The sequence below is a fragment of the Ostrea edulis genome, chromosome 1, assembly GCF_947568905.1.
Source record: "Ostrea edulis chromosome 1, xbOstEdul1.1, whole genome shotgun sequence".
NCBI lineage: Eukaryota > Metazoa > Mollusca > Bivalvia > Ostreida > Ostreidae > Ostrea > Ostrea edulis.
Window position 1 is genome coordinate 10,626,689 of NC_079164.1, and position 14,783 is coordinate 10,641,471.

A 14,783-nucleotide genomic window follows, 5' to 3' on the forward strand; every position below is an offset into this window, starting at 1 on the left:
TGTCTAATGTGTTTAAAAGTTTTCACATAATAATATGGTTATAAATTATCACAGAAGCTCAGTTTAGAGAGTTTAATATTATTTCTTTTGTAAACAAAGATTGCGGTATGTTATTGTTTACGAAATTTTCAAAAGAAATGAATATCGATCTAAGTTTATCATATCTTTCACATTTCAAGCATTTTGGGGGTAAAATATGTCATCTAAAAGGTAAAATTTGTGACTATGCAAAATTACCATGCTTTGCATTACAAAATCAATATTTCACCTGTTTGTTTGTAAACATAAAAAGACTCGAGTCCTTGTTTATATAAGACAGATTTAAGGCTAAAATATCGCTTTTATCCCTTGCATTCTTAAGGCCAAAATTTTGGCTGTCAACATTAAATGAGTTATATTTTTATTGTTTAACACTGAAAATGAAAAATGTTTTTTATCAAAAATCGTGAACCAGTCCCTTTAAGGATATCAAGAATAAAAGGAATCTATTTACCTTATGTGGATAAAATCATAAGAGGAAAATTAAAATCCCGCATTCGATTCATATCAGAACAAAGATCCTTACCATTTATCATTCAATGTTTAGTAATCTAGAAGTGATCAAAATATTAGATAGGTTACATGGAAAACTATATATTGTTCCAGCTGGCAAAGCTTGAAAGAACATTGTCGTTGTTTGTAAGGATCAAATTACAACTGTATATCAAACGAACGTGACTTTAATTGGCATTTTGTAATCCTACTTATCGTCCACGTTTCGTTGGAAAAAATGCAATTTTTTCAAAGTCACGCTTCAGCTTTAAACACATTTAATATTCCAGTCAATGGGAAGAATGAATATGAGCTACCGTATCTATGCAGAATTTCCAAACCTTCACAAAAACTCTTCTATGTAGAGATACATTTCTGCAAGCAATAAATGTTATACCAAAACCCTATCTTCGCTCCTCACAAAAATATTGTCTGCTGTGAAGGAGAAAAAACTTCAGAAGTTCCGTACCCCAACAAATATGAAAAATGATGTAAATCAAGACTGAATTTTAAAACATTCCAAAGCTTTGTTAGTAAATTATAAATTTCAAAAATTGATATGATGAAAGGGTGAAGAAATCGAATAGTGACCAATCTCATAACTCCTATAAAGAATATAAAATTAAGAGTAAAGCAAACACGGACCCCATTACACGCCAGAGGTGGGATCAAGTGCCCATAAGGAGTAAGCATCCCCTGTTTGTTTTGTATTCCTTGTAGGAGTTATGAGATTGATCAGTGTTCGTTATCTTCACCTTTCATTGATCACTGTTCGTTATCTTCACATTTATAGGAGTTATGAGATTGATCACTGTTCGTTATCTTCACCTTTCATGCATATAGATAGGGCATGAAAATATAGCACTTCTTTTCGACAAACAAAGTAACGGTTGAATACTAGTAGGCATGTTTGAATGGTCCATTGAGATTTGGAGATTGAATTTACTTTACGTTGATGTGTTTTCCTAAACTCATCCATGATAAAAAAAAATGATTGATTGATTGTATCTTGCTTAACGTCTCACTCGAGAATTTTTCACTCATATGGAGACGTTACCAAGACCGCTGAAGGGCTTCAAATTTAGGTCTATACTCGGCGCTTACGGCCATTGAGCAGGGAGGGTTCTTAGCGTGCCATACCTACTGTGACACGAAACATCCGTTTTTAAGGTAATCTCCGAGGACATGTGACATTCACACATATTGCCGAGCGTTTGGCGATGGAACTGTCACTACCTGTTTTTAACGACTGAGGTCTGTCGCGGCCGGGATTCGAACTCCGGCCTTCCGCATGCGGGGCGAACGCTCTAACCTCTCGGTCACCGCGACTGTCATGATATGCAATGTTTATCCAATTCCAAATGTAACTGCTATTTCAAGTATTTCAAAGATTACACATACATACATACACACATACATACATACATACCTACACACATACATACATACATACACAAATACACACACACATACATACATACATACATACATACACACACACACATAAAGAGATTCCATAGACACTATATGATTAAACGTTCTTTTGAAGAATTTATCGATGTGTAAACTCCGGACATTTTACTCACAAACTGAATAAAAGTGTTAGTAAAATGTCTGGAATTTGCACATCGATAAATTCGTCAAAAAGAATGTTTGATTCTTATAATTCCAATTCATTCACTTTACTAACAAATACAAAAAATTGAATAGTTTTCCCGCACTATGATATTTGTTTTCAGGCGTGTATGAATACATCACGTTTTCGGATTTATTGATGTGTAAACTCTTGTTCAGGTTTATTGTTGTCCAATCAAAACAACTGTAATAAATAACATTGGAATTATATACATGTAAATACATACACAGAAAATGTTTACAACAAAAGTTTGAATATCATTGACATATATGTTTCTTCACACTGATTCCGTTGGCTATGTTTTTCTCAATGTGATATATCTATAGTTAACGTCTGTACATTTATTTCAGGTTCAGTGTAATTTCATATAATGTAGATTCTTCACTACAATTGGTCTTTGTATTCAACCTCGACAAAATACATTAGATTTAGAGCTATATTCATCAATTGAAATGTTCTTGATATGCATACTATTTTTAGATTTTATGTATACATATATATTCTAGGAATACCTTCAGAGTACGTGGCTGTTTACCTCGTTCTGTGCTATGTATGTGGTTTTGTGCATGCAATGGATGTTGTCCTGCTTGGCAGATATTCCTAAACATAATGATAAGGTAAGAATTAATACCCCATCGAAACCACAAAGACATCATAATTCGCAGCCAGCAGATGTTGAGATGTCACCTCAAATATAATGCGATAAGGTTAGAATCCGTGTCTGGACAACGCTCACAAAGATAATGCATCTACGAATGCTTTTTTTCTTCTCTCGGGTGGTTCAAGAAGGGGAAATTTACACTCTTCGTCATCTTTTTTCATCCTTACATGGAATAAAATACAAATAAGGATTCACTCTACCTCTCTTTCTTTGATCCCGAATGTGATGTTGCTGATCTCTAACAGGTGAATTCCAAAGTCAATTTAAGTAAATAGCTATGTCAATATGCAGGGATGATGAAAGAATGTCTGAATACATTACCAATCACATTAATCAAGGACGTCCATTTTCTGAGCAATAATGGCCAACTTTGCATGGATGTATGAGTGTTTCGTTTTACGAATGTTGGTCTCGTGAGCGGAGGATGGTGGGTTCGAGTGCCGCTCGTGCAAGCAGTTTGGTCGCGTCAAAGCCATGACATAAAAATACTATGTTCAGTAATTGCTCCTTCGCCAAAGTTCCGCTTTTAGAGTTGAGAGTTGTGGATCTTAAAAATTATAACCCGTGTTGTGACAGGCAATGATATATTGATGAACCCCGACCTTTACTGTCCTGGGCGACATGTATAGAGAAATGTGTGGCACTACAATCACATCTGAGTGAAAAAATATCGAATGAGATTTAGGACATTTTAACATAAAAACAAATTATATCTGGTAAATAGGCTGGCAATTGATTAGTGTGATTTCTTTTCGTCTGATGCAGAGGAGGTAATTGAAACATGGTGTGATCTAGCATTTGGAATGAATATTAGCTCTGAGATGCCAAACTATATTCGATGATAGTTAAAGAAAATAGTAAAAAATTCAGTATGATCCATAGGTTAATCAAATGCTGTCATGGATGAATTATACAAAGATAATTGGAATTGAATTCTAATATGGGTGTGACCGGTCGACAGGAGATACTTACTCCTCCTAGACACCTGATTCCACCTCTGGTGTGTCCTAGTTTCCGTGTTTGCCCAACTCTCTATTTTGTATTGCTTATAGGAGTTATGAGATTGATCACGGTTCGTTATCTTCACCTTTTATTCAAAGCAATTACATTGTTCTGATGTTTAATTTTACAGAGTATTATAAGGGGATATACTTCTGATACGCTGAGCAGAAAGCTTTTTGAAACAGGTCTGTGTAATTTCCCGAATGCCTTTGAATGGTGTTGGTATTTTGTATACAATATTTATCTTCTTGACGAGTAATACATATGTTTAGAATGGTCAATGAAACTATTGCATAGGCTGATTAAATTTCAATTAGCTACTTTTACATAATATACAACTCTGTGTTTGACGCTGGGGTTTACAAGAAGGCATGTACAATCACTCTGAGCTTCGCATTTATGTTTTTTTCCCCGAATTTGATTGGGGATTGTATTCAATCTATTCACTAATATGCATGTATATGTAACAAGTATATTCTCACAGTCAACGACGCGATTTAGTCCAATGACTCCTCTTATTGAATCCATGGAGAGTAGCACAGTTAAGGTGGCAAATAGAAATTCGCAGAAAATATGCAATTGAAAAATATCATTTATTAGGAGGGGTGGGATATTTTGGAACGTTACTGATAATGGGTCAAAATATGATGGACTAAAATACATATTCAGTACGATTTTATTTAATTTTAGACTGATCACGTGATTCGATGTCCCGTGTGTTTAGCAAATATATCTGCGATATTGAGGTAATCAACAAAGGATGAGGTGAAACAGGTATTAAAGTTGACCCCCTTTTCTGTGGTCAATAAAAGTTTTTCTTCTGTACAAAACTTAAAATTTACACAGCCGATAGTTTCTGAATAGTTTAAATAGTTCCTTTTGTTTTTTGTCATGAGAAATGTCGAAATGTCAATTGATTTTCAAACCCGCTAAACAATCAGTTTTCGCCATGGTACTCCTTCATGAAAAATGATAAACAAATTTGGCGGGTCTTAACACAAAGGACAACATTCACTGTAGGAATATTAATAGATATCGTGCTTTCCCCGTCTCCAAATCGCGTGACATTTAATTGTGTTACAATCTTCATACGTTTTTTTCTTATTGAATGGAAGCTATGCATGATTTTCACTGAATACATATATGCTGCCACAGGTACTTGGATGCAGGCCCCCCTCCTCAAAATAACCTACATGAGTTGATTTAATTAACTGTTTTGTTGACAATCTCTCTAATGCATGTCAACAATGTCTTGGATGACCCTAAGGTTCAAAATAAGCCCCTTTCAAATAACCTCACTGATTATCATTACAGAACTGTGTATGCTGCACGTGTGATCAATATTTTCTAATGTAATATGTTATTTATTCGTTGTGATGAAAGGTAATGATACTTTTTAGCTCTTCTGAGCCAAAGGCTCAAAGAGCTAATGCTATGGCCATTTGTGCGGTGTGCGGTGTGCGTAAACTTTTTAGAAAAAGGGCTATAACTCAAGAACCCCTTGGCCAATTTCTTTCAAATTTGGTACAGGGTATCATTGGCCCAAGGGCTTTCATACATACTAAATAAAGGGATGTGACCCTTTAACAAGGGGAGATAATCAGGAAAATACAAACAAAAGTAGTGGTTGCTAAAAAATCTTCTTCTCAAGAACCACAGGGCAGATTATCACCACACTTACACATAAGGATGAGGATATGTTGTAGATTAAAAATTGTTCAAGGCATTACCCTGGGGCAAAGGGCGTGGTCTCAAGGTCACTTCAAAGTTGACCTAAATTTAATTTTTTTTTAAATTCCTTAAATCTTAGATATTTTAGCCATTATAAGGACTAGGATCATCAAATTTTGACAGTTGATGCATCTTAGGACCTTGTGTCAAGTTGTCTCAAAAGTAGGTCACGGTGACCTACTTTTTGAATTTTTGCAGGTATTTATTTTAAAATTAATTTTGATGCATATCTTGGACACTTTGAAGCCTATGATCATCAAAACTTGTCAGTTGGTGGATCATGGGACTTTGAAATGCGTCAACTGAAAAATAGGTCACCGTGACCTACTTTCTGAATTTTATGGCTTATCATTTATAGATATATTTTAAGTTGTTATTTCAAATACCGAGAGGTTTAGAATCATCAAATCTTGTAAGTTGATGCATCTTGAGGCCTTGAAACATATTTATAAAAAAAGTAGGTCACAGTGACCTACTTTTTGAATTTTGCAGATATTCAAATTTCACATTTTCAATTTTAGATGCATATTTTGGGCACTGTAAAACCTAGGATCATCAAACTTTGTCAGTTGATGCGTCTTCGTCTTCGGTTTGTGTCGACCAAAAAGTAGGTCACCGTGACGTACTTTTGGTATTTGACAGCTAAATTACTATATTTCAGACACTATTTGACCTACAATCATCAAACTTTGACAGTTGATGCATCTTGAGTCAACGGAGTGTGTCGACCAAAAAGTAGGTCACCTTGACCTACTTTTGGAATTTGACGGCTATATTTATATATTCAGATACTATTTGACCTACAGTCATCAAACTTTGTCAGTTGATGCGTCTTGCATGTTCAAAGGGTGTTGACCAAAAAGTAGGTCACCTTGACCTACTTTTGGAATTGGACGGCTATATTTATATAATTCAGATACTATTTGACCTACAGTCATCAAACGTTGTCAGTTGTTGGGTCTTGCATGTTTGAAGGGTGTTGACGAAAAAGTAGGTCACCTTGACCTACTTTTGGAATTTGACGGCTATATTTATATATTTCAGATACTATTTGACCTACAGTCATCAAACTTTGTCAGTTGATGGGTCTTGCATGTTCGGAGTTCGCTGACCAAAAAGTAGGTCACCATGACCTACGATTGGAATTTGACAGCTATATTTCAATATTCAGATACTAATTGGCTTAAAATCATCAAACTTTGTCAGTTGATATTTCTTGGGTTCTCAAAATGTGTAAACCAAAAAGTAGGTCACATTCACCTACTTTTTTTGAATTCTTAGGATTTAACTAAAGATTTAGAATACTAAGAGGCTAAGAATAGAAATGGTGGGGTTGTACAATTTATCAGAAGAGCGATTCTAGGCCCTTGGGCCTCTTGTATTACATGTACCTAAACGCGTTATCAAAAGCACATTCGCTCTTATATTTTAGATACCGCCGCTGAAAAAAAATGAATTTGGAAATCAGTATAAATCTTATTGTTATTCAAATAGTATAGCTATTTTCAACTAAATACGGAAATTGTATGTAGAACTGTTAACTTTCAAAATACTATTCGTTCACTATATTATATTGTGATGTACTAAATGTATGTCACAAATGCTAAAGAAATAAATAAAAACACCCTCCTCCTTTCCTCGGACTTTTCGTCGAATTTGTCTTGAAGCAAAATATTATAAATATCTAGGCTCGTATAATTTTATATGAAATATGATTATCTATTTTAGCATTTTAAAAGCTACTGACAAACACGTTGATAATGCAGGGGTTTCAACTGTCTCAATTGACGTCATCATTTCGCAAATTCTATGATCATTATAACGATCTAGTTCGTCAATACAACCTATCATTGGGTCAAATGCTGTCTGACGTGTTTCATACCGATTGTTAGGCCGTTCTTGGCACACTGATTTTGACTACAGATAACTCCGTTTACCTGATCGGGATAAAGGACTCACGGTGGGTGTGGCCGATCGACAGGGGATGCTTAGTCCTCCTAGGCACCTGCCCCCACCTCGGGTCTGTCCAGGGGTCCTTGTTTGCCCAACTCTCTATTTTGTATTGCTTATAGGAGTTATGAGATTGATCACTGTTCGTTATCTTCACCTTTCAGTAAGAAACAACAGTTGATCCGGCACTTACTGCAAATAAAATGCGTCAGACTCTCATGATGACGTCACGATGACAAGTGCATCGCAATAAATATTTTGCTTATATCTCAAGTTGTCAGATTACGTTAATGTAAAAAACCCTGTTTAATGTTTTTTTGTGTAGTGCTATACTTTCGTGCAATTTAGAAACATTAATAATTTTATTTCTTGATATTTTTAAGGATTGCGATATTTTGTTGTTTTTGTATAATGTCACAATACACATTCCTCTAGAGATTAGGACATGCCTCATTACTGGCAGCTTGAGTGTGCTACGTGAGCGGTGAGCGATGAATGAACGAAAGAGTAGCGAAAAGTAGGGAAAAGGGATAGTGTTTTGAAAGAAGTATTTGCAATTGAAGATGTGTATTTGTTATGACAATTACTGAATTTATTTTAATAGTGAGGAGTTGCCTGACATGCTTTTATTGTGGAGAGGTGCAATATGTAAAGTTCTATTCTGAAGCAGAAAGTGACATACAACACCAGGAATATACTGCAAAAATAACGGGAATGTAGTTGACATATGTCCGCGTAGCTAGTGTTAACACAATCATTTCTCACCGTTGCAACCTGAGTTCGATCCTCAAGATAGAGCGGAGACTAAAAAGTGAAGAAAGAAAAAAATACCCCCCCCCAAAAAAAAACAACTTTATGCCAAACGAGATAATTGCAGCTTCCCCATTGCCAACTCTTCATATTTAAGTAGTTATATTCCATCATCACCAACATGTGGTATTTATGTTTCTTAACTGATTCGATAAACGAGAACATGTTCTACATATATGTATGAAAAGTTTTTAAATTGAGACAGGTTACTGACAAATAAGTTGATGTTGCAGAATGTTGGGATCTTGTTGTCCTCAGTATCCATTTCTTGTCATAAGAGGCAACTAGATGGACCGGTCCTTCAGATGAGACTGCAAAAACCGAGCCCCGTGTCACAACAGGTGTGGCATGATAAAGATCCCTCTCTGCTCAAAGACTTTAATCGCTGAACATAGGCCTAAATTTTGCAGCATTTCCCCGTTGACGTCTCCAAATGAGTGAAAAATTCTCGAGCAAAATACAAAATACAATCAATCAATTATATATGTCAGACTTATTTCGTACCACCTGATCTCACATTCGGTGTGTCCAAGTGTCCGTGTTTGCCCTACTTTTAAATTTGTATTCGTTATAGGAATTTTGAGACTAAGTACTGCTTGTTATCTTTCCTTCGTCATAGTCCAGAAAAGCTTACACCTGTTATTAAAAGCATGTATATATGATTACCTAAATGAATGCCTTATAAAACTTCACTGCGCTTTTCAAAACACGTGTCTACTTCCTAAAAATTGCTCTTTAAAATTGCATTGTTAAATTTCTTTTAGGAGAGAAGTCCTTATTGTACATCTTCCATCCCCTCCAAACTGCTGTTTTTATGGATATTTAGGTAGGTGATGTAAATTAATTTTTAGAGACCGTTTATATGAGTTGTATGAAATAATCTTTTCTACCACTTATGATGGAAACTTTGGTGAAACCATGATATCATCATTTTGAAGTCATTTAATTGGAAAATCTTCCCGATATCCCCTTCTTTGAGTTGTACAAAGGCTTGGAATAGAAACTGTGGTCACAATAACTTTACAAAAGAATACTATAAAACCATCCCATGAACATCAAAGTAAACAATCGGTATTATAGGTATTGACATATTGTATAACCACTGTCAAGCTTTGCACATCTTATTCAAATCTCATGATGGAGAGATCGACTGAGGCGAGTGGTATGACCTATCAGCCTCTATTTTTTTCCCTTAGGGAGACTTTGGTCACAGATACAGTTACGAGTTATAGAAGTTATTACTTTTCGTTATATATTCAGATTTTTAACCATCAAAGTGCAATGTAATTATGCTTGTGTTTTCGCGAGTGTTACATTTTGTTTAATATTGAATTTAAAATGTATAATATAGTTTTTATACAGCTTAATTGATGTACTTTGACTGACCAAAAATGTTTATCAAAACATATTTTGCCCAACTCTATATTGCATTGCTTCTAGGAGTTATGAGATTGATCCCTGTTCTTCATATTTCATGATACAAACACAGGATTTTAATGAGAGGTTTTAGAAAACCCTTGACTCAGGAGGATATCATTCCGATGGATTCCAGAGACAAAGCGGGCTACTTATTGTCTAAATATCAATATCATTGGAAACCTTCTGAGAATACCTCAACAAAATGGTAAGCAAGTGACATACTGTTATCCTGACAAATTTCAAATTCATGGGCTTTGAATTTAAGTTAATGTGTCTTCTAAATAACACAATCCTTCTACATATAATTCATTGTGTAATATACCAGCAGGAGTATGAACCACAAAGGTAAATTTGAAGTCAAACTCTATAAGGAAAAGTAATAAAAATACATATTTTGGAGTTAGGTATCATTAGATTAAAAATGTTTATCAATGCCATTTCCTCCCCCCCTTCTTACTACTTTTCATCAGTATTACACATTGATGAACATGATGAAACAGAATGATAGCAAAACCAAGAGTGACCAATAAGGTGAAAATTCAATATACCATTTTATTTTATTCTCCGAATACCAAACCGGCTTTATTATGTGTTCTCATTGATGAATAAAATGTAGTGTTACGATAACATATTTCATTCAAAGTTGTATAGAAAGAGGAAATGATTTGCCTGTATTAGAGAATGCTGGAGAATCCTTGCTTGTGATGAATGATGTTGGAGATAATACCCATCCTGAATACCACCCTTCCCATCATTCCCTTTTGAGAACTCTAATCAAAATGTTTGGTTGGGAATTCTTGATGTTCCATTTACTTGCCATGTTCAGAGTTGTCTGTAAAATGACAAGTCCTCAGTTACTCAGGTGAGATTTTGCATAGTGTTACAGACAATGTATGCTTACATGTAAAAATAGTTTACTAATGTTTAACTGATCTGCTGGAATTAACAAGGCAAGGAAAATAACATAACTGTAACATTTATATAACATATAAACACAATCTTGGGGGTAAAACGGAATGAAAACAGAATTTTCCATGTTGAGTATAACCAAAACGAAATTCAAACTGTCACCAGTGTTGCTTTAGTGAATGCTACGTAATATGCAATAAAATTTAAACTATGAGCATGGAAATCGATGACAATATTTGATGGGGATAATCTGTCATGTTGTGGTATTACAGATTGCTCCTTGATGTTATAGCAGACCCCCAGAGTGAGAATAATCAGCTGTGGTGGGGATATATCCTCGCAGTATCCCTGTTCCTGGTATCAGCAATAGAAACCATGTGTTACAGCCATTATTTATACACTTCCATGAACTTGGGTAGAAGAGTCAGTGCTACTCTCATGTCTGCACTGTATAAAAAGGTAGGGAGCACCCACACTCACGAAATGTTTAGTATATATATCATGTGCTTTTAGAACATTTCCCAGTAACTACCAAAGGCTTATGCAGTAACTCAGAAGAACTTGCAATATATGATTTTTCATTTTTCGTTTCGATTACTACGTACCTGAGATGATCTCCAGCGAGCCCCAGACCCCCACTTCAACCTTAACGATTTGCCCGTTTCCCAGCATAGTTAGCTGAAATGGTATACAGTTGTTAAAAGTGATATACATTGCAAGTACTTTCTATACCTCTTGGGACAAATCCCCTCCTCTGGTAGGCCATTCCTACGTCCATCATATACATGTAATACCTATTAACGGCTAAAAGCTCACAATATCAGTTTTAGGGTATTTAGCTACACGCAGTACACTGGGTAACGGTATATACTTATGAGCCACGTCACATGAATTTGTTTCCCAGGACAGGTGAAATCTTCAAATCTCTGGAGTGAGGTAAACATCCTATTTTCATAGAGGGATCTTGAAATTTGAGTTGTGGATTCTCAAAAATTCCTAAGTTATGGTAAATTTGGATTACAAACCTTTTCGAAAACCAACATCATAACACGGATTACTTTTCGACACTTTACACGACCATTCCTCATGATAGAATAAAGACTAGGCTTTTTTACATCATAAATAGGTGAACGAAAAGGTGAAGCTAACGAACAGTGATCAATCTCATAAATCCTATAAGCAATACAAAATAGATAGTTAGGCAAACACGAATCCCTGGATATACCAAAGGTTGGATCAGGTGCCTTGGAGGAGTAAGCATCCCCTGTCGACCTATCTAATAAGAAGCAGATATGGAATATTGTGTTGTGACTTAATCCGAGTTCACTATGATATATTGAATTGATATGTATCAAGAAATATGTGTATTGTTAGTAGATGAAACTCCATCGGTATGTCTAAAGGCACGATACATAAGAGATCTGCATATGATCTTTTCCAAAATTTAGACAGATTACAGAAAATAAGCTGTTGTGATTTAATAAGCAAACATAGCTTGTTATTAGGATGAATGTTTCATATCAACTGTCAGGTCGTTCCTCATATTCTGATTTTGACTACGGGGTCACGATGAGTCTGACTGATCAGCAGGGGTGCTTAATTCCCATAAGAACTTAACCCCACCTCTGGTCATTCCAGGGATCCGTGTTTGCCAAACTCGTAATTGTGTTCTTTGAAGGATTGATCAAATTGATCACTGTTCGTTATTTTCACCTTTTCATGTTTATTGTCCGATAATGATGGAAGTGGAATGTGTATACCGTGACTGGTAAGTGATTAAAATCCGTTCTTTTCACACTTGAATCTTTTTTGAAGAATTTTCTCCACCAAAAATAAGAAAAACCTAATTTTTAAAAGATAGCATTCTTTTTCATATTGTTATGAAAAATTGTTTGTTAACTTTTAACCAAGAGATTTGTATGAAAATACAATTCATTGTAAAATAATTTTAATGAAAGATGCTCTTCCTATTGACTTCATTATAATGTTCAAAGCAACATGAATTTGCAGTAATGACAATTATGTATATTCCTGTGGTAGAATATTTCAATTTGATAAATCCTTCAAATCGATACCATGAATACGAAACTCAGATCATCAATTATAAGATATATACAAGTAATATGATCGTTATGCATTGAATAGCTTAAACTCTTTCTTGAGAGATAGTATTTCCAACTTGCACTAATAAAACAAATCCCTTGATTTTAAAATCTAATCGTAACCATCTTGACCATACTATTATATTCAGTATATTATTTAGTTCTTGCATCCATTCTCCAGTATTATCATCTTATGCGCTAGTCGCCAGAATATGGATTCATGTTTTAATGTGGTTGATACATTCATGTTATAGAATGATACTGTAAATTTCGTAATCCTCGGCAAGTTTCTAGCGATTAGAAAGTAATTACAGTGGTCTTGGACCACGGCATGAAAACTCAAATATAACAAACTGTGATCTAGCCCACGAATCTTATGAAAATAAAAAAAAAAAAAAGATAAATACGGGCTCCTGCAAACATCAGAAGTGGAATCAGGTGTCTAGGACTAGTAAGTATTTTTATATGTTGACCAGTTACACTCACCTTGAACCATACATCTTGATCAGTTAAATGTTTAAGGTAATGACAACCTCTTAATTATATTTAGGTATTGACAATCAGCCATCATTCGAAGCAGTTTTCATCAGATGGAGAAATCTTGAATTTGATGTCAGTTGATACCTCTACCATACGAAGTGCCATGATGTACCTTGGGATATGGTTTGAAAGCCTTCTGGAGATTATACTTTCAATTTACTTTCTGTATGAGATCCTCGGATATGCTACATTTGCAGGATGTGGCGTATTGATAGTGCTGATGATTGTGAATGTAGTTATTAGCTCAAGATTGTTTAGAGTGATGCAGACACAAATGATGCTCAAAGACAACCGCATACATCTCTTGTCAGAAGTTATAAATGGTATAAAGGTAACTATTTCGAACATGTAGTTAGGGTACGATCTTCTGAGATCTGTATAGTATTCAACATTTGATATAAAATATGACATCAAAGTATTTGTAAACAATTTCAAAACAATGTCAACATATTTGGACTTTATCGCACCTCAGGCAATGCCTTATCTATTCTATTCTGATCCCAGAAAAATTACTTTGCAAAAGATCAAAGCGCTTATTGTATATCGCATGGGATGGTTTGCTATGTGTTTAAACCAATTGGCAAATATTTATTCAATTCTAACTCAGAATGTCCTATACTTAATTGTCCTGATATATACTGATATATATTGTCTTAATAGGATTGTCAAATATAATATAGATATTTTGAATAAAAATCCCACACAAAATGTAGTCGTTAATAAAAGATAGTCTTCTTTCAAACCATTGTTCAGATATTTACAAACATTGTAATGTAGCAGAAAATTATAATATAAATTTGAATTTGTTTAACGTATCACCTTTGGGTAAAGGTAGTGGTTCGAATTCAATTAGAAAAATGATGTAAAGTTGACATACATGTAATTTCAGTGACATTTTTTTAAATTGCGCATATCTTTTAAAATAAAAATTCAATTTTAGAATTTCCGCGGAACCCTTTTTTATTGGTACCAAAAAATATGACCCTGAAGTTGATGTCCTTTGTTATGTTAAAAAATCTGATCATTGAAAAAGCTTTGAAGTCGATGAAGTGAGGACTTTTATTGCATAGTTCAGTAAAATGTGATATTGCCCATTATCTTGGCTAAATTACAATCCGTAATGCGACCTGTTTAAGGCAACAATCAGTGTTTCTAATTGGTTAGGTAAACATCGGTGTTTAAATAAGGTTAATGTAAAAGAATTATAAGGTAAATATCACTGTTTAGAATTGTTTACAGTAAAAAGGTTAATGTAAAAGAATTATAAGGTAAATATCACTGTTTAGAATTGTTTACAGTAAAAAGGTTAATGTAAAAGGATTATAAGGTAAATATCACTGTTTAGAATTGTTTACAGTAAAAAGGTTAATGTAAAAGAATTATAAGGTAAACATCACTGTTTAGAATTGTTTACAGTAAAAAGGTTAATGTAAAAGAATTATAAGGTAAATATCACTGTTTAGAATTGTTTACAGTAAAAAGGTTAATGTAA

The 14,783-nt window shown here is 34.4% G+C and overlaps 1 protein-coding gene across 9 annotated transcripts in view; it reads left to right on the plus strand.

Moving 5' to 3' along the window:
• LOC125664122 (multidrug resistance-associated protein 1-like) overlaps positions 1–14,783 on the plus strand; it is a 38,460-nt gene that overhangs the window by 4,648 nt on the left and 19,029 nt on the right. For 3 of the 9 annotated variants that reach the window (XM_056152645.1, XM_048896672.2, XM_048896674.2), the window contains 5 exons: positions 9,086–9,147; positions 9,811–9,945; positions 10,384–10,602; positions 10,922–11,108; positions 13,302–13,622. In XM_056152645.1, the coding sequence (XP_056008620.1) occupies positions 9,086–9,147; positions 9,811–9,945; positions 10,384–10,602; positions 10,922–11,108; positions 13,302–13,622 (924 nt within the window). Of the gene's footprint in view, positions 1–1,581; positions 1,702–2,673; positions 2,785–8,554; positions 8,663–9,085; positions 9,148–9,810; positions 9,946–10,383; positions 10,603–10,921; positions 11,109–13,301; positions 13,623–14,783 lie in introns of those variants that run through there. The other 6 variants (XM_056152643.1, XM_056152644.1, XM_048896671.2 and 3 more) reach the window with 4 other exon arrangements.